Source organism: Mastigoproctus giganteus, chromosome 11 (genome assembly GCF_048544385.1).
Source record: "Mastigoproctus giganteus isolate SK-2022 chromosome 11, ASM4854438v1, whole genome shotgun sequence".
NCBI classification, from domain to species: Eukaryota; Metazoa; Arthropoda; class Arachnida; order Uropygi; family Thelyphonidae; genus Mastigoproctus; species Mastigoproctus giganteus.
Genome location: NC_143585.1, coordinates 97767780 through 97789594, shown reverse-complemented (window position 1 = coordinate 97789594; position 21815 = coordinate 97767780). Strand labels below are relative to the sequence as shown.

The 21815-nt window shown below is 38.3% G+C and overlaps 1 protein-coding gene across 1 annotated transcript in view; it reads left to right on the top strand.

Moving 5' to 3' along the window:
• Positions 1–21815, top strand: part of LOC150078286 (centrosome-associated protein ALMS1-like) — a 71824-nt gene that overhangs the window by 38796 nt on the left and 11213 nt on the right. The window contains exon 4 of the mRNA XM_090385265.1: positions 18508–18607. Coding sequence (XP_090241391.1) covers positions 18508–18607 — 100 coding nt within the window. The remainder of the gene's footprint in view (positions 1–18507; positions 18608–21815) is intronic.

Below are 21815 nucleotides of genomic sequence, written 5' to 3'. Positions count from 1 at the left end.
TTATTTGAACTTGGGCTTAGAGAGTCTGATCTCTGCACCTGTGGCGGTGTGGAGACTTCTGAACATATAATGCTTGAATGTGTTCAATATAGTGATTTTAGAAATATATTAGAATGTTCAATTGGTGAGTCGATGGAACGGGATCGTCTCAGTGTTCTGTTTTCTTGTAGAAGGAATTTTAATTTCTTTAACGAATTTATAAGTGCAGTTTTTCGGAGAAGGAAAAGTCTGCTAGATAGTAGTGGCCTGCCTCCCAGGGGCAGGGATGGAAACCGCTCTCATCAAGATATGTAAAAGAACAAACATATTGTTCCTAAGAGCGGGCTAAATGGCCAATATATTGTTGAGTTCAATTTTAACTTGAGTTCAGTTTAAAATTTAACTAAATTTAATTCTTTATTCTGATGCCAGTCTACGATGAGACAAAAGCCACGGATGTGCAGCTGCACAGGTAGTGGTGGGCTCAGGCGCTTTAAATGAATGAATGAACAGAGGGAATCTCGTTAATCCATTCATGCTCGTCACTAATTAGATGACGAGGCATTTGGCTATTTTTTGCTACACCACCTTTGCTGATGGCAGTCATTCCCCCTCCTCCGCGAGGGGTAGCCCAAAATGGGCGCCCTAGACGAACAGCTTGATGGCCCATCATTCCATCGAAGTCATCCTCTGGTGTATCCTGAAACAGGTATGGGTTCCCTGCAAGACCCGGACCGACATAATCTTAAGATCAGAGGACGAATGTCCTAAGGTATGCGGCGGAGCTAGGGCTCCATACACCCCTATACGATATGGTAGCAGTGCTCACAATCGGTAATAGGCCAGTCAAGTCTCTAATTTGCCCCTTGAGACTGGTGTTAGTATCATAGTACCGAGCCTTTAGACGGTGCGCTACGTCTAAGTCGTGTCCATGTCCCACGACCTGCGCATCAATGATATGAGCGCTCTGTGTGTTGTAACACACACCAGGTCGGGTTTCCGAAGACCTTGGTCAGTCACGTAGTGGGGTTCCTTCTGCACGATCCATTTCTGCTGAGCCAGACGATTCGCTAGAATCCCGACTATGGCATCGTGCCTTCGCACCCTCATTCCATCAGTCCTGTGGCACCGAAGTGCCACGTGAGCAAGAGTCTCAGTTGCCTGACACCGGGCCTACAGGCAGTCAAATCATTCCTCCCTCTGGACTTCCTTGCCAGGGTTGGAAGAGCATTGATTCTGGTTCGGTTAAGATCAATGAACTCATACCCAGTAAGGAGTCGAGTGCCATCGCTCACCCAGTGGTGTTGGGACTTCACCACGTGCGAGTTATGGAAGGCCTTGCCGCACAAGAGCCTTGAAGGAGATTCCGCCATCTACGCTTGACCTTAGTCTCAGTGTCGCAAATCAGGTTACGGTCTTTAACCAACTTATCACAAGACCTTCGTTCCTTTTTCAGTGGATTATGATCGGCTAGCTTACGAATAACACAGGATGAAGAAGTCTCCAAACCTATGAGCCGATTTCTTTTAAGGATAGGAATCGTCCATCTCATGGACGGGATGCCCAGCCCTCCGTCTGCCACATCAGCATGGAAGTAGCCTGTAGGCACATCCTTGGGTAGGCGCATCCATGTCCGGATGGCCCTCCTGACCTGGAGGTCAAGGTTATTCAGTAAACCCGCAGTGATGCGCCCCAGCGCTAACTTATGGTATAGTCTGGGCAGGACATATACCCTCAAAATAAACAGTCGCTGTTGTGGTTTCAGGGGAGCTTTCCTAAGTCTAGTTAATAGGGCACTTAGGTCGCATCCTGGGGTGGTTCGCCCACTAGGTGAGAAACCAACACCCAGGTACTTCCAACCGGTCTCTATAGTGACCGAAGGAAGTTGCCTATCCTTAATTAGAAATTTAACGTCCTGGATAGCGACTTTCTTTTGTCGTCCGGACGGGACCTGGGACATGGTCCATGATTTAGAGAGGTTAATGGCCAGCCCGCGCTTCTCGAAGAAGTTGAAGGCTTGGTCCAAAATCCTCTGTAGGCCACCTCGGGTGGACCCCATCAAGATCAAGTCATCAGCAAAAGCCATTGCATTTATCTTTTCACCCTGCAGGGAAAAACCAATATGTGTAGGGAGCTCTTTCAAGAGCAAGTCCACTACCAAATTGAACAGCAGGGGAGATAGGGGATCCCCTTGTCGCACACCTCTAGTGGGCTTAATGAGGTGCGTTCTGCCTGCGACTCTTAAATCAGTGCTGCATTTCTCCTGCAGGAAGACAATGTATCTCAGGAAAGAGGTTGGAAAGCCCCTCTTTCTCAGAGCATCAATGACAGCTGAATACTCTACCTGGTCAAATGCCTTGGTTAAATCTATCGATGCCAGGTAGAGAGGTCGGAAGTCCTGCCTGGCTGTGTTAATAATAGCAGAGAGAAGATAGATATTCTCAGCACAGCCATCGGCGGGAATGAAAGCCCTCTGTCGATGGTCAAACCCGAGGCGCTTCATAACCCGCCGATTGAGAACTTTATGGTAAAGTCTCACCACGATCGAGCCCACGGTAATAGGGCGGTAATCACCGGGTGACGTGGGGTCACTCTTCTTAGGGAGCAAGATGGTAAATGCTTTAAGAAGAGATTCAGGTAGTCGATCCATAAGTAGAAGATATGTAACAGATCAATTAAGATCTGGATGGGAATACTCCTGAGATGGTGTGAGCTAATCCCATCGGGGCCAGGACATGCGGACAAAGCGGGGTATGCCTCCCTTATCTCTGTCGGGGTGATCGGCGTGTAAAGTAGAGCCTTCAACTCCTCATCCTCAGCGCGATTGGTCGGGGGATCCCTTCTGTTTGATGATTTGTCCGGAGAACTGAAAACCCCCGTCCAGAACTTCTTGAATTCATCAAAATTCGCAGCTGAGGGAGGGTCTGCCGCATCATCCAAGATGTTGTGTGCACATCTTTTACGGTTCTTGGCATAAAGCCGCTGAACCCTGGCATATTCACGCTTCCTTAGCTTCCTCCGGGAAAGCTTGGAGTTCCCATCAGTCACAGCAAATTCATTTTGTTCATGTCGTCCTCTGGGAAGTGTGTTAGAGGACTTCATGAAGTTGATTCGGAAGAACCTATCCAGCTCCTGCAGATCTAGACGCTGGTCAAGTGCCTCTGCCATTAAACTCTTAAGTATACGATGGTTGTACCCAGCGTCCGGTAACTCGACCAGAGAGGAGAACATAGCTTCCCTCAGAGAAGATTTCGTCTCCTCTGGAGGGTTGCTTTCCCAAACATCCTCCTCCACCAGTATTCTTGGTATATTAGTGGAGGGACCCTCAATGGTAGGACCACTGGGGGCCGGTGGAGAAGGGAGTAACTTCGCACTGTCCTCCAACTCTCTAGACAGTCGGGCCAACACATCGGCATATGACTGCATCTTCCTTCGGCTTTTAATCGCCTCCACTGATCGGTGGGGCAGTGCTGTCACCAACAGCTGATTAATGTTTCGAGCCTTAGAATTCGAGACTCTCAGCTCGAGTTCTGCTTTCGCCAGAATGGACACTTCCTCATCATTCCATCGAGCCTTCACCCTCGCAGTGTCAACAGCTCGGTTGGCCACCATTGGGTGAGCACACTTCACGTGCAACCCCAAACCAGACTTTGTGGTGAAGGCTCTGCTACATTCTCCGCAAGACCAGGTCGGGCGGGAGACCATGGTTGCACAGGAGCCACCAGTGCCATCAGAGGCTAGACTCCCAGGACACGGGGGGTCTGGATGGCTCTGCCCGGGCGGGACAGAACCTACCTCTTTATCTTTATTACTTCTTGTAGCGATCGGATTTAAACCCCGCGGGGGTGCTGGCCCCGTGAGGAGTGTCAAAACATATAACCATTAGCCAGCTGAAGCCGCCCAGCCCACACCACGAGGAGGTTGGTTATTCCGCACATGTAAGCCTTCCCGTCCGGAAAGCGAACTTCGTGAGCCTTAGTAGAGTCATAGTTACTCCCTCCCCGTTTACCCGCGCTTGATTGAATGGGAGATAAAACATTTTGGTTAATAACTCGAGAACAAAACATTTCCGGAACTATGTTGATATAAAATATTTTTATTGTCTACATGTGAGGAACTCATTCCTGAAGTTTTGCCGTGTATTTTTGAGACACCCTGTATAAATACATTTAAATATAGTATGTATTTTTCTACTAAAGCATTAGTATACAATAATCAGTTAATCATTATATGATTAACTTCATATTAACTTGGCTGCCTCCATGGGCAGCAGTGCGTAGCACACGCTTCTTGATTAGACCGGGGTTCGAACCTGTGACCACCAAATATGGAGGCTGTGGAAAGGTCGGGGAATGACCACCACATATCCCCGGAGCAATATGGCCTTAGTTGCTAATGCTCCTAAAAACAAAACGACAAACAAACATATTTACTCTTTTCTTTGTTATGAAAATTATATTGATATAAATTGGCTTCTTTCAGAATAAAATATCTTCTGTAAAGAAGAATATTATAGGAATAATCTGGTTTTTTTTTCTTGTTTGGTTTCACTTATATTAATTTCTTCAACTAAAAATTTGTTTTTATATTTCTATATCCCTCTCTCTCTCCCCCCCCATGCAAAACATGTGTATTTACCAAATGGGTTTTGTTTCATTCAAGTAACAATTATTTTCTAGTATTTCTTTTTTCTTTTTCTTCACTGGATGGAATTCAAAGATGTTTAAATAACATTTCTAACACAGTCCATATATATAGCCAGGAGATTATATATAATTCCTTCATTGCAAAAAAAATCAAAGGAATAATGCTAGGCAGTATGAATATTTTATATAACAGGCTCCATATGAAATAAAAAGAATCTTTATAGAATATTTTTATCTCTCATTGCATTGGAAAGATAATTTAATCTAGTTCTTTGGATATATAATCATAGGGGCATGTATCAGTAATGATGAAGGTTATCATTACTGATACGAAGTATAGTACAACTTTACAATTCCGTAAACACATTCTCCAGTTGCTTTCAGTTATGGCAGTAAATCATTTGTGATCATGGTACAAAGATCATTTAAAGAGTGTGGTTCTGAGAAGTAAACCACACTTTACCATGCCCCACAGCAAAAAAACAGTCCAGTGGAGAAAATCGGGTGAATGAGTTAGTCAAGTAGTTGGCTCACCTGTGGGGAAGACTTCATATAGAAATTGTTGAATGTGTCGAGCAAACAAGAAAAGTGCTCCATCTTGCTGGAAATCTATATTGGCTTCAATTCTTAATTTTATTTGTTTTTTTTCCCCCTTAAAAAAAAAAAACTAAACATTAAGTTTAGAGGAATCCTTTCCCATTCTCAGACTTTTTGGGATTTTTCTGTCCCCCCCCACAAATACACCAATTATGACAATTAAACTTGCCACTAATGTGATAAGATGCTGTTCAATAAACTCTTGACAGAAAGCTAATCTTGCAAGTTAGCCCCTTTCCAGCAATGTTTGATACACTTTATTCTTATAAGATCACTTTTCTCCAAGGGCTCACACATCTGGTGAGTATGGGCTTGGCACACCCAGGGTCCTGAGCTGGATATCATCATTCTTCTCTTTATTGATGATTTCTCTCTCTCTCTCTCTCTCTCTCTCTCTCTCTCTCTCTCTCTCTCTCTCTCTCTCTCTCTCTCTCTCTCTCTCTCTCAGGGTAACTCAGGAATTTTTTTTGGCTGGTGCAGCATAAGCCTCTGGCTTCCTTGCACCATATGGCTATTAATAATAATAACAACTTGTGCAATTTCACTCTAATAATTTTATGCACTGTTGCTTTAGAACACAGTTCCAGAGATGCCCATCTTATTGATTTTTATGGACTTTGCTGAAAAGCCTCCTCATTTAATCCAGACCTTCCATTTATGGCTTATCATTAACAGAACCAGTCTCTTTAAACTTCTTCATCCAGTTTGAAATTGAATTTCTGTGCAGTATAATGTGTTAATTTTCTTCTAACCACTGATATTGACTTAGCTAGCTAGAGGACAGTTAAATTTTTCTTCTATTAAAGCCATCTCTTGTAGGGTTGATATCTGAAAAAAATTGAAAAATTTTTTTCAATTTTTCAAAATTTCAATTTAGAGTAAATTAAGTAATTATTTTTGTGCTTAAAAACTAGAATAAATTGCTTTTCAATGTGTTTTACAGATTCTTTTTATCTCATATAGAACCTAAGTTTTAAAGTGCACATAGGGACAAAATGCACAAGGACTTTATGGACACTGTATTGCTAAGTGCAAATCCAAACTGCATTCAATCCAAAGTTTTCTCACATCATAAATAAAAGTCTATATGAAACAATAATTGGCATCCTGTAAATTTACTTGTAGGAATGCTGTGAAGCAGTAAACTATGACTTCCTCAATAGATGATCCTACCATCTATAAAGCCCACCAGCATTGGCATAAAAACTAGAAATAAAGACCTAATTCTTTCACTGTTAAAACAAAAGCACTTCTTGAATACAGCAGGCATAAATTTTAAAATAAACCATCTAATCCACAGTTACTGTTATTTCCAGCAGCTTTAAATACTTCAAAAAGACTAACATTGTAACACAGAATAATACACAGCAAATACTTAGAGAAGAATGACAAACAAGCAGTGTGCCTTTCATGCACACCATTTGGGGACCAGTCTGCAGGCCCTGTTATCTTCAGTTTGATTTCAGGTGTCTCATGGAAAGTTTCCACTTATTCTTAAATAAAATATCTTTTAAATAAAAGGTAAGCATGTACAAGTTAGAAGAAACATACATAAAACATTTTTGGGACCCAGACAATTTGTTATGTACCAGATTTCATTTGTATATTGGTAACTGTATAAGGCTTGTGTGGGATACTAGTATCCAACACAAGCCTTATACAGTTACCAATGTACAAATGAAATCTGGTACGTAAAAAATGTTTTACGTATGTTTCTTCTAACTTGTATGTGCTGAGGTTATAAGCTAATAAATATCTTTTACTAAGGGAAAAAACATGCATTATGTACAATAATGTTTTCCACATTTTATTACAAATAATCCTACCATCAATGCCACTAAGATATTGCAAGGGGTTTTCGAAAAGTTTGTAGCCTGAATATGAAAAGTTTATTTGAAGAGTCTGGTAACATGTTAATTTTCAATGTAGTCCTTTGGACTCAAACTTTTGCAACTGATGCTGCAATGCAATGATTCCAGCTGCTAAGAAAGTTTTTTCTTGGGCCTCCAGAATTGCATCCACTACAGAAGTGATGCCACCATCAGTGAGAAAATGGATGCCAGCCAGATATTTTTCCAAATTAGAAGATAACTGAAAGTCCAATGAAGGTAGATCTGGGGAATATGGGAGATTTCAAAGCCATAAATGGCAATGACAGACTTGTAAGCAGACACATTGTCCTAGTGGAACAAAACAAGAGTCTTCCTTTGCTGAGTTTTCTTCAGTGTTTGTCTTTGATGTTTTCATGCAAATGCCTCACAAGGTCTGTGTAATATGCTCCTGTGACTATATGGCTTTTCTTAAGGTAATGCCATCATCTTTGTCAGCAGAAGGAATTGCCTTAAAAGCTTACTTTTGAGGGGAGAACAGCTGTGTTTCTACTGTTTGAACAGCGCCTTTGTCTGAAAGTGATGGACTCGTGTCTCATCCATGGTCACAAACCTTGCATGGAAATTTGCTAGATCTGCTTGAAAACAATGCAGATGTTCATTTGATTTGACAATTCTTGTGCATTTTTGATTTACTATCAAAAAATTTGGAAACCATCATGCTGATCCCTTTTTAGTGAGACCCTCTGTTATTATGTGATACAATACCACCACTTTGCTTATTGGAGACTTGAAGTGGATGAATCAATGTTTACTTTCCAGAGCAAAGCTCCGGCAGCCCCCCCCCCATCTCTTCCATCATGCAGTATGATTGATGTCTTTTGAGGTTATAATGGACGTCCTGGTGAGATCCAGTCTTCCTTACATTTTGAGGGTACAGCTCTAAAACAGTGTTTGCAGGATAGCCCACTGGACCAAACCTATTGGTACCTCTCTAAGAGGTTCCCAGATCAGCTAGTGTATAATCTCACTATGTCTACTCTGCCAGATAGTGACGAGGGAGTCTGAATAGTGTGTATGCAGTGGTGGTGGTGGTGGTGGGGGGGTACATTCTATATGCAGGGGCATTGTCGAGGCCACGTTAAGTCAAAGAGCTGGGTACATTCTTGCCATATACACTATATCCAAGAATTTCATCACTTCATACAGCATGTCCCCCCCCTTTTCTTATTACAGAATACATCATGAATTGGAAAACTAATAGAACAAACTTATCAGTGAAAAGATCTAAACCTCCCCAAACACTTCCTCATTCATTTCATAAATACAGTCTCAGTTCCAATCTCATCGATGTCCATTTCTACTTACAACCCCATGTACTCTTTCTGACAAAATCCCAATTATCAGTTGATACAACCATTGTCCAAATTATTTGCTGTATGATTCCTTTTGCTTCAAAGGTAGTACTTGTGCGTATGTCCATTCTGATATTCCCTGTCAGAGATTTAGCAATTTGAAATCTACTCTTTTTGATCTTTTTTGGTTTTCTCTCCTTGAAATTTGACTTTCTCCGGTCCAACTTTCCTAACTGTGAGGTGATTTTAATGTTCACAACTCCAGCTGGCTTCCATTTTCTAGTCACAAGGACCCAGTTTGTCGAGATGCTGAGGCTTTGCAGTTATAGATTACCTTGCAGGGATTGTTCATTTACCTACCAGAATACCAGACTATCCTAACCACACAGCCGACATGCTTGATCTTTTTCTCACAGACAACTGTTCTAAGTACACAGTCGAGGTGAGTGGTCCTCTTGGAACCTCAACTCATGACTTGGTAATTCTCTTCTCCAGTGGAGCCTTTCTCGTGTGGCCATTATCAATTTTGTGTTGTTCGGCATTAATGCAAAATGGGATGATCTGTAAGATCTTTTTTTTTTTTCTACTGTTTTAAATCTTCTGACGTTAATATTTGCTTAGATTGTGTCAGTGAAATTATTTTCATAGGGGTGAATTCCTTTATTCCACACTTCACCTTAAAATCACATCCTTTATCTAAACTTTGGTTTTCCAATAAATATGCTAAGGCTGTTCCAGATAAGAATGTTGCATATCACAGTTGGCTTGTATCAATCTCCAGCTTCATTTTCTGCCTACACCAAAGCTCACAACAATTGTAAAGCAGTTATTAATCAGTCCAAACTAAATTTCGAACAGGCTAAGAGTAGAAAACTTGCTTCTTCTCCAATCAGTTTTGAACATTGTGGCTCCTTGCCAAAGCTACTGGCTGCAACTTTTGCTCATCTCTATTCCCACCTTGTCAAAACTAGATAATTCTATTGCCACTTCAGCTAAAGCCAACCTGCTAGCATCCTACTTTTCTTCTACTCATGTATTGATGATCTTGGTAGACCACCTCCTGCAGTTCAGTAGTAATAGTCTTTGCCATATAGTGCAAGGAAGCCACAAGCTTTTGCTGCACTGGCAAAAAAAAAGAAAGAAAAAAAAAACAAGTAAATAAGAAAACACAAATTATATGCTTCCCTCCTCATACAGCTTACTATCCAGTAACTTTGAATTTATTCAAACTGTCTGCCTCAATTACCTGCAAGGGCAACTTGTACCAGCTGTCAATTACTTGCTGGCTAAAAGGAAACTTCTTATGATCTAATATAAATCTCAAGTCCTGTAATTTGAATTTATGACCCCTAGTTCCGGAATTGCTTGGAACAGTGAATTCCACCTCCATTCATTTTGCTAATTCCTCTCAGAACCTTATAAATCTCAGTCAGTTCATCTCTGAGGTGCCTGGTTGCTAATATCTGTAACCCGCATAATCAGAGTGTTTCTTCATACAGTCATCCTTCTGCTGATCTACCCATTTATGTTGCCTATCTTTGGATCCTTTCAAGAAACTTTTGTCTTTTTTCAGATGAGGTCTCCATACTTGAACAAGTATTCCAAATGTGGTCTTACAAATGCCTGATACAGTGGGATTATGCCGTCTCTGTCTCTACAGGATAGCATTCAGTAAATCATTGATAGGACACCATGAGCTTTCCTGGCTGCCTGTTTACACTGATCAGAAAACTTCATATCTGCCCATATTGTAACTCCCAAATCCTTTCCCTCTACTGTTTTTAATTCAGCCCCACCAAGTGTATAGTTTGTGGGTTGCTATTTCCCAAGTGGGCATTCTGTGTGTTATTACACACTCAGTCCAAAACATTGATGGATCAATATCTTTCTATTTTAGGAGATTTAGGAGGGAGAAGTCTGGTTGGCCTGCCTCCCTAAAATCCACTCATGCACACCTTGATGGTATGCCCTGTTACGTCACGTCACTTTGGTTGCAACAAACTTGAAGAGTGGTTATCTTCAAGACGCGTGAAGACGTGAAGAGGAAAAGACAAAACCCTTGAGCATGTGACAACACGATGAAACAAATGGCCCTCTTAAAGCAACAAGAGGATCAGAGTGGAAGCAGAGAGTGCTAAGAGTCTCTGGGTATGACCATGCTGCCATGCACTGAAACTGAACTTGGCCTGTTGCAACATAAGATCACTGATTGGTGAAGAAAGGTATTAAAACTGGAAAAGGAATTAGAAAATGTGAATTGGAATATCATTGGCTTGGCTGAAACAAGAAGAAGAAATGAATCACTTATAGGTTTATCAAGTGGAAACAGTGAAAAGAGCGAAAGTGGAGTTGGCTTTCTAGTCCATAAAGATATAAAAAATAACATTTTGGAATTCAAAAGTACATCACCAAGGGTGTCAAGACTACTACGAGGTACAAACTCAAGGTTATAATGATATATGCACCAATATTCAGCCATGAGGATGAAGAGGTTGAAAAAATGTACAGTGAAATTGAGACACTTCTAGATGAACAGAAACTCACTATACCATTATTATGAGGGACTTCAATACTAAAGTTGAAAAGACACAACAGTGCAGAAAGGGAAACTATAGGAAATTTTGGAATTGGTGAAATAAATGAAAGACTTGTGGAATTTGCAGAATCTCAAGGAATGTCAGAAGAGGGTGAACGGAAAGTGGACATGTAAGAGCCCAAATGGATTAACAACTAATGAAATTGACTTCATTCTCACTAATAGAAGATATATTGTGAACGATTTTACCATCCTGAACAAGGTAAATACTGGAAGTGATCACAGAATGGTAAGATGCACACTTCATATAGATGTAAGAAAGGAAAGGAAAAAACTGACCCGAATAAATAATACAAAGATTTTTTGAGATAACAAAAGAGGAGAAAAAGCAGCATGTACTAGAACTTAAGAACAAGTTTGAGTTTCTGAATACCTATCAGGATCAAGATATCGATGAGGAATACAACAATTTTCTAAAAGCGATAAAGCCCGAGAAACCTATAGGTAAAAAGAAATCCAAAGAAGAAAAAATTAGTCAAGAAACTTGTCGTGATGAACCGAAGACAACAAAATGAAGAGCAAGATAGACACTGAAAAGGACAAAGTTGATTATACTAAGTTATGCAAAGTCATTAATAAGAGATTCAGAGAGGACATGAGAAGATTTAATATAAGAAAAATAGAACAAGCATTAAGGGAAAACAAAGGAATTAAATCAGCAGTCATGAGCAGTAATACAGAAAGACAAATGAAACTGAAGAATAGAGATGGTGTACTTATAAATAGCAAAGGAGGCATAATTCATATAGCAGAAGACTACTATAAAGAATTATATAAGGAGCAAGGAAATGAAGCAAGCAATGGAGAAGATGGATCACAAATTAACAACACATGCGACATACCCAACATCCTTCCTGATGAGGTAGAACATGGATTGAAGAAGTTGAAGTTACTGTAGAGTTGTTAAAATTGGGAGACAGAGACATGACACAGAAACTGGTAACACTCTTCACAAAATACATTAGGAAAAGTGTGATGCCTAAAGAGTGGAATAATGAAATCATAATTTTGCTGTATAAGAAAAGAGATAAATTGGAAATTATATACCAATTAGCTTATTGTCCCACATCTACAAGTTGTTCACAAGGGTCATTACTAACAGATTAGAAAGAATACTTGATGACAATCAACCGAAAGAGCAAGCTGGCTTTAGGACAGGATTCTCAACTATGGATCACCTTTGTGTAATGTCGCAGCTAATGGAGAAAGCAAATGAATATAAAACATCATTATGCCTGCCATTTGACTCCATACAGCATAAAGTAATGTTTTAGGCACTGGAAAGGCAAGTCATAGACACCCCATACATTATGATTTTGAAGAAAATATATCAGAATGCTACCTCCTTTATTAGACTAGACAAAGACAGTAGCAAATTTAAAATCGAGAACGGAGTTTGACAAGGAGACAATATCTCTGAAGCTGTTTACTGCTACCCTTGAAGAAGCTTTCAGAAGACTGGACAGGTTGCAGAGAATGCCTAAATCATTTATGGTTTGCAGATATTGTGATCATAAGCCATGATCCCAAAGAATTAGAGAAAAATCTTAATCAGTTATGCAGAGTTAGTAAGGATTTCGGACTGAAGATGAATATGACTAAAACAAAAGTAATGCTGGAAACGTATGCCACAGAAATGGATATAATCATTGAAGGAACAGGAATTGAAAAGGTGGATTCATATACTTATCTGGGACATGCTGTAATAATGATAAATGGCTGGAGGTCAAGAAAAGAATAAATTTCAGTTGGATAGCATTCAGGAAATATAATCACATACTGAGCAGCATTATCCCGATTTGTCTGACGTAAAATAATGAACCAGTCTATACTCCACATCATGACTTATGGAAGTGAAACTTGGGTACTCACCAAAGGAATGGAAGAGAAGCTGAAAACTACGCAGCGAAGAACGGAATGAATTATATTAGGAATCAGTCTGTTAGATAAGAAGAGAAACACATGAATTAGGCAGCAAACACAAATAAAGGAAATTATTATCAAAACTAAAGAACTGAAATGGTCTTGGGCAGGACACATAGCTCAAAGACATGATGACAGATGGACTAAGAAAATAAAAGAATGATACCCAAGAGGAGCAAGAGAAAACCTGAAAGACAGCAACGGAGATGGACAGATGAAATTCACAAGTTCATGGGTAGTAAATGGATAGCCATTGCACAAAACAGAAGGAAATGGAAAGTTGCTGGAGAAGCCTTCATCCTGCAGTGGATTGAAAATGGCTGATGATGATTTACCAAGTGCATTTAGCAGCATAAAAACATAGCTGTCACGTCTCTGACCATCTCTGAAGTCTCTTCAAGTCACCCTGAAGGAACACTGCTTGGCACTGGTCACTAACGACTGCCAATCTTTACATCATCTACAGATTTTGAACAATCTTGATGCTCCGGGCCCTAATGGTATTTCTCCACTTGTTCTCCTGTTCTGCATTACCTTTTTCACTTTCTTATTTCAATTTTTTGTTTTCCCTTCTACTTGGAAATTTGCTCATATCCAGCCAGTTCCTAAAAAGGATGACAAATCCTTCCCATCCAGTTATTGTCCCATTCCACTTACATGTACTCTAAAGTAAAGGATAAATTAATTAACTGCCAACTCAAAACTATCTAGAAACATTCCGTCTGATCAATGATCCACTGATGATATTCTGGCTTATGTTCCCCATCTGTGAACAAATTCAATGGAAAATTGAGTGAAACTTAAGCAGTTGCTCTTGACATTTCAAAGGCTTTTGATCGTGTTTGGCACAAAAGTCTTCTAAATAAGCTTCTATTATATGGTTGTCCAACTGTTTTTTGTAATTGGGTATCCAGTTTTCTCTCTGACCACTCACTGTTGGTAATGGTAGATGGATCTATGTCTTCTAACTTCTCCACTAATGCTGGTGTTCCCCAAGGTTCTGTTCTTTCTCCCACTCTTTTCCTCTTGTATATTAATGACCTTCTTCCTTTGACCAGAAATTGCATCCATAGTTTTGCTGATTGCACATTGTATTCCACCTTACAGTTTGAGAAACATTTGCTGCACAAACATCCACTGATAAATGCCGATTTCCAAGTAATTCTCCAGTGGGTCAAAGATAACTTAGTTGACTTCAATCCTTCTAAAATCCAGTCCTCTCTTATATCTCACAAAAAGGATTCTTCTGCTTCTATGCTTTTCTTCGATGATACTCTAGTTTCTTGGAAAGATCATATATCTCTATCTGGGATAACCCTGACTTCTAATCTCTCCTGGCATAAGCACAAATACAAATATTGCTTCCTCTGCATCTAAAAAACTGGGTGTTCTCTTTCGCTGTTGACATTACTTTTCTTCCAAACAGCTGTTCACTCTGTACAAATCGCAACTCTGCCCTAACGTGGAATATTGTTCCCACATCTGGGATGGTTCTCTCAGGTGTCTAGATCCCATTCAAAAGAGGGCAGTTAGGTTAATAACTCATCTCTAACAGTCTCTCCACTCTCTCTCATAGATGTTCTGTTTCTGCTGCATGCCTTTTCTATAGATACCTCTATGGGCACTGTTCTTCTGAATTGGCTTATATAATTTCCACTCTCTCTTCCAAACCCATGCCGCAACCAGTCAACATCCTTTTACTATCTAACTTCAAACTCACAGAACTAACTTTTCTTCTTCCTCATTTATTCAACTTATTTTCTGGCACAACCTCCCTTCAAACATAATTCCTGAAAATTACGATCTACAAAAATTAAAGTCTAACGTCAACAAGTCTTCTTTCATCTTCCCAACCTTTTTTCCCCTCCCTTGTTTAAATTCCACTTCCTGCTTCTTAACGATGAAACAGGAAAGGGCACCCTCCCCCAATATTGTAACCATATCTTCATGAACTGTCTTTGGCATTAGTCCCTTTTTTTTACAAGTATTGGATAACTATAGTGACTGATTTTGTCCATCCTTTCTCATTGACAACTTTGTTGACTGAATTCAGGACCTGTAATAAAAAAAAGACATTATTTAAACTTTATGGGTTACTATTTGAAGTGTTGTACATTAAGTACAGAAATTGTTAACTGTACCACTATCCTTTCATACTCATTATTATTATTCTTAGCTACATGGTGCAAGGAAGCTCGAGGCTTATGCTACACTGGGGGGGGGGACACGTGTGTGTGTGTGTGTGTGTGTGTGTGTGTGTGTGTGTGTGTGTGTGTGTGTGTGTGTGTGTGTGTGTGTGTGTGTGTGTGTGTGTGTGTGTGTGTGTGTCAAAAGTAGAAGGGAATCACCAAGGAAGAGAAGAATGATGATATCCAGCTCAGGACCCTGGGTGTGCCATGCCCATACTCATGTGAGGTACTGCTGGAAAAGTGAGCACAGTAAACCCCCGCTATTCGCGGGGGTTACGTTCCTGAGAAATGCCATGAATACCAAAAACGCGAATACTGAGTTATGGCTCCCATAGTAATAAAGGGGTTCCGTTCATGGGTAGTAAATGGATAGCCATTGCACAAACAGAAGGAAATGGAAAGTTGCTGGAGAAGTATGAAATATATAAGAAAAACTAGTCTAAAATTTTGTCTATGTATGTATTATATGTACCTTCATAATATGACTATGTACATAGACAGTACATAGTGAAATGCAAGCATATGGCATCGAAATGAAAATAAGAAACAGTTTAATATTAAATGTAATATTTATTAGAAATTTCAAATCTTTCAAACCAGTGCCTTTGCTAGCTAAAAAACTTATCCCGCCAGTGCTATCACCAGTTTCGCTAAAGTGCTGATAAAGGAGTTTTGCCTTTTCAAGAATGATGAGTGAACTTAACGGAATTTTATTTTGAGTTCGGTCTTCTATCCACAGATTTAAAGCTTTTCCATTTTTTCTAATTTAACATCACGAGTTACAGAGCAAATTTTTGAAGCAATTAGCGCGTTTTCATGGACGCTATGGCGGATTTTTTCTTCCGATTTCTTGATTGATCGTACCTTTTGACTCATTGATTTTATAATGTTTTGCCACTGAGGAGACACTTTCGCCATTAGAAATTTTGTCTAATAGTTCAATTTTATTCGCCAATGCCATCACCTTCTTTGATAATTTCACATTCACATTTCCCTTGTTATTCGTAGCCATATTTTTGTACAGGTTAGAAAGAACTTGTCCAAATAAAGTCGCTTTCTTCTGTTAACACACTCGAAAAAGTCTGTTTTACACTGCAAAATGGTAGATTTATAAATTGATAAATTTATTCAATTTTAAAAGCATATAAATTAAAAACAAACGACGAAACCTTCCATGGCAAGTGCATAACACATACCGAACAAGGATTAGCGAGAAACATCCACGCTCGCGATTTTGTCACCCCTCTCCCCCACCCACTGAGCGCTGTTTTGACCAGGAAAGATAATTTTAGCAACGCCCATGGTTTTTTTTTTGCCGGAAAATGTTCACGGCGCTTTAAAATTCACATTTTTTTAGGTTTCATTTTATGTTAAATCAGCGACCGCAAATATGCGAAAAGCGAGGGTTTACTGTATAGTATGAAGTAGCAGTAGCTGGAACAGTTCCAGCTACTGCTACTTAACTTCTTTGGAGAAAAAAAAAAAAAAATTCAATATTACTTTAACGTGCAAGTTCTACATTTAACACAACGCTTTAATGGTGCTGCTTTCATAAACATAACTTTCTGTGTCTAGTGCAAATTCTAACATACTCTTTTTGTGATCTGACAATGTTTCCAGATCGTATTGCATTTAGCAGCTATTCCATTTCAGAGAAGCTCTCTTGTGATCTTATGGAGAGAGTCCAGTGTTTGGAAACCTTTGTAAAAATCCTCTGTGTTTTAACTCTGCAAGTCTGTAGTTGTTCTTGGATCATAACTATATCACTTCCTTCCCTTTAATGTGAACTTGAGTTTTGGTTTACAAAACTGTAACTAAAACAAAATAATCTTAATTTTAGTCTACTGCAGTTCATTAAGGATTAATAAACTGCAATAAACTAAATAGAGCTCATCATATTCGAAGTTCATATAACCCCACCAGTAGCACAAACTGGCCAGTGTCATTTTGGTCATCCTTATGTAGATTATGTGGAACTGTGCTTTGAAAATGAAAAACCCAGTCATAAGCTTGAATGTAGATTTCTACCAAACATTTTTTATTTTCAGTCCATTTCACAAAACTTCACTCTACCGTTCTCATGGCCTTTTTTTTTTATGAAATATGATCTCACCTCATTCATAATCTGAATGTTATTCAAAAATACTTTACAATCCTATATTTTACCTCACCTCTCTCTCTATGCCTCACTAATTTAGTCTCTTTCACTTCTAAATCCTTTCATCTTCAGCCTATTATGTTATCAAATATTTTGAGGTGGTTAAATGCGAAGTATGTACTTCCTAACATATCAACATCAGTTGTACCAACAAAATAGAATCATGCCTATTACAGTTCACCGGAAACAACTTTCCAGCGGTTTACATCCATGATAACCAGCCAAGAATGACTTCCTTGACACCTGGGACCTTCTTCAAAGGAAAATTTCACCAACCACCAGAACTACTGTCTCTTCAGTCTAAACTTTCTAGAATCAGTATAGTTCATTCATTTGCCAAGCTGGTTGCTTTTCCCCATCTTGAACCCTGATGTCTGGCTTGTGTCAGCATGTACAGAAAAGAATTTTACTCCTTTAAATTTTTTTTTTTTAAACATTTTATTAATTTATATTCTCCTGTATAAATTATCTATGTGGCTGTCCATTCTTATACCATGCAAACTATTCTAGCTTGTCCTTGGTGGGAGTGTTGTTTCTATTTTATTTTTTGGATAGAAATAAGCGGTTTTATTCATACACTGGCAAGTAACACTCTCTGTTAATGATTTCTTTATGCTTCATTAAAACCTGTTTCTAAAAAAATTTTCCTCATTTTTTAAAAATGCTGTTAATTAGCCTAATTGTACCCATTTTATATTGAATATATTTGTTTTTCCAAGTTCACTCATTACACCAACAATAAGTTTAAAATTCAAACTAAGTTGCAGTTAAAAGTCTCATCAAAATGCTTGAGAAATGGGCAAACATGGAACTGCCTTAGCATGACAACAGTTTCATGACTAAATTCATTTACATCCTGTCACCTTTTCCCTCACTTACTTTTATCCATCATACTGCTACTCTTGCATCTATATTTAGTTATTTACTGCATCATTGGGTTTAATACAGACCAGGTTGTATGTGTACTAGACTGACTATCCTTTCTTTTTATGGCAGAGTAGCAGGTGCAGTTTAGCTCAGAAGAAAGGATTTAATGGAACAAAGCCTTAAACTAATAACATGTTTAAAAAAACAAAAAAAAAAAGTGCAATGGTGGTGGAGTGTGAGCAAGAATAGGATATCCTGACATATGCAACATGCAAAAGGACTACATTTAATTAATTACTTTATTATTGTATGCTAAAGCAATTGCAAGATCAATTTTAATTTTTTATATTAAAAATATTTATCGTTAGGATATACCAAAAATTACCAGAAGTTATAGAAGAAAAAGAGAAAAAGAAAAGAGATGAAAGATATAAAACCAACAGGCTAATGGCTCAAATGTATAACAAGGTAAATAAATGTGTGTTAGCATGTAGTATTAATTTTGTATGCATTATTCTTGAAATTACAGTTCTGTTATCATTAATAAATCATTTTCATTTATTCTTAATCAGTTCTTTTAACTATTGATAATTTGTTTAACCATTACCATTTTTTGTTATCATTCCTGTTTTACTGTTTCCACACTCCTGTTATCTCTTTTCATATATACAATACTGGTAATGCTTCATTTCATTATTGTAACTTTAAGAATGTTATGCTTCTTCCTGTTTTAAAAATTCTAGTTTTTAATACAAATTGGCTTGCAATGAAAGCATTTTTGAATACCTTGTAAATAATTTTCTCATTTTTTACAGGCATTCAAAACATGTGTTTTGATTGTTTTGTAGTTGTTATCTGGTGCATCTTTCCAAATGATCACTCAACCTCTTGGCTGTATTCATATCCAGTAACTTTAAGGATGAGAGAAATTGGCTTACATATTTGGACTGTTTTTAAAACCATCCTTGCACATTCTATTATTGTCTGAGCAGCATAAATAATACTCAAGGGTCCCACAAGAGAACATAATGGGTGGAACGATGCAATCTCTATCTCTTTGGCATGCCCCGCTGGTAGAATTACAAAAGACACTGCAGATGACAATCAGGCCCAATGATCTGGAGAGAACAAAAGAATAATTTTACTGACTGCTACTTCTATCTAACAAACATAATGGGGCAAAAAGCTGGAAAAAAGGGATCACAGCAACACTGGATGCTTATAAATGTTAATTATCATCCAAGAAATTTAAATGTTAAAGCAATGTGTGTTCACATATCACTTTTTGACTCTGTATATTGTATGCATATCTTTAAATTCCTCAGTTCAAGAGTTTGTATCAGATTCAACATTGAGAAATCTGAATTTCAATTTAGGAAGATGTTTAAAATTTGTTTTCTGGTATAATTAGATGCCAAATTCTGCTGGCCAGTGTGTCATAAGAACTTCCTAAAACTCAGCCTCAAGACATGTGGTACAAAGCAACAGAGTAAGTGTGAAGAGTCCGATTTGGAATTCTGTAATATAGATTAAGGAAGCTTCATTTAAGTATTCAACGTGAATTGAATAATTTTGTCTGATCTGAATTGATTAATGAATTGATTAAAAGTGCCAAGGTTGCACTTTTGGAATCCATATTAAGAGGCTGAAATATGCAAATATTTGAATATATTGCAGTCACCATAAAGATCTTTTAAAATTCTTTTCTGTGAGGAAAATACTTGGTTACTGTAATGATATGGATCAACTGATGAAAGCTATGGAAAAAACACATGAACCAGAAGAATAGAAAATTTATTTATTCTTTTACGTTCAGTTTATTGGATATATTGCTACATATTGGGAATGAATATGCTCTACATTTGAAGATATCCTTCAAATGTACAGTATATACAAATATGAAGTTTCTCATTTTATAAATTGAATATGAGAATACCCATTAAAAAAAAAAGCAGCAATATGACTAATACGACTTCCACACAGCAATAAACCAAATACTGTTTCTTCCTCTGTGAATGGAATAGCAGGGCCATATTGGGTTGAATGAAAGATTTTCTAAAAGTTGATAAAGGAGGAGGTTGCTTTAAATACTTATGGATAACATTTCCTGCAGTCAGTGAGATGAAACTGAAAGAAGTTATACTCAAGTGCCCCAAAAAAAAAGAAAAATTATTTAATGACAATTGCAATGCAGCTTGACTTCTTGATTTTTGAGGAAATCAGAAAGTTCAAGATATACATACAGTAAAATATAGCCAAAGTTATCTATGAACTTGCTTCTTAGGAAATAAAAAAGGATTTCATGCAAATTATGATTGAACAACAGAAAACTATAGTAATGTTGTTTGGTGTTCTTACCTAAACTAATGATCGTAAGAAAGATTCAGGTTTGTTTTGTTATTTTGTCATTAAGTATAACATAAGTAACCAAATATCTTCTTCAACTCTTATGGCCATATACCAAGTGATTAAGTGTGAGACTGTAGAAGAACATGCATTTTAATGGGCTGTGGTTAACTTTTTTTAAGACGGGTTGAAAAACTAATAGCATTGGGAAGGGAGGTTAACAGAAGCTGCAAGCAGAGTTAAAATTGATTGATCCTTGAGCTGTGTTAAAGTTTCTTTTTTTTTTTTTTATGAAACCCCCAAACACGAGAGGTATTAGAACCTATAGTACTTAGTACAATGCTTGAGAAGACAAAAGAAGATATTTGTTGACATTAAACTTAAACTTCTGTAGACTGTAATTTTCAGGAAATACATATGAAGGAAGGTTGTTCCAGAAAACGGCAGTTGAATGAATAAACGAGGAAGATGAAAAGTTGGTTCTGTGAGTTTGAAGTTGGACAGTAAATGGATGTTGGCTGGTGGCGGCACGTGTTCGGACTGTTTTGAAAGAGAGAGCGGGAATTATAGAAGCCAATTCAGAAGAACAGTGCCCATGGAAATATCTGTAGAAGAGGCATACGGCAGAAACAGTACATCTATGAGAAAGCGAGTAGAGAGACTCTGTTAGAGATGAATCATTAATTAACCTAACTGCCCTCTTCTAAATGGAATCAAGAAGCCTGAGAGAGGTTCTGGGGCACTGCCCCAGATGTGGTCACAATATTTCATGGTAGGGTGGATTTGCAATTTGTAAAGAGTGAACAGCTGTTTGGAAGAAAAGTAATGCTGAGAGTGAAAGAGAAAACCAAGTTTTTTAGGTGCAGAGGAAGCAATATTTGTAATGTGCTTGTGCCAAGAGAGATTAGAAGTCGGGGTAATCCCCAAAAGAGATATATCATTTTGCCTAGAAATCGGAGTGTCACCAAAGATAAGCATAGGAACAGAAGCATCCTTTTTGTGAGATATAAGACAAGACTGAGTTTTAGAAGGATTGAAATCAGTTAAGTTGTCTTTGTCCCACTGGAGAATTACCTGGAGATCGGCATTTAAGGAATTGGTAGCAGATATTCAAGAAGTTGAAGCTGATTGAGCAGGGCAAGGTTTCTCAAAATGGAAGGTGTAATGCAATGTTCTATCATCGGCAAAACTATGGATAGGATTTCCAGTCAATGGAAGGTCATTAATATACAAGAGGAAAAGAGTGGGGGAAAGAACTGAACCTTGGGGGACAACAGCATTAGTGGAGAAGTTAGAAGACAGAGAGCAGTCTACCATCACCCTCAGTGAG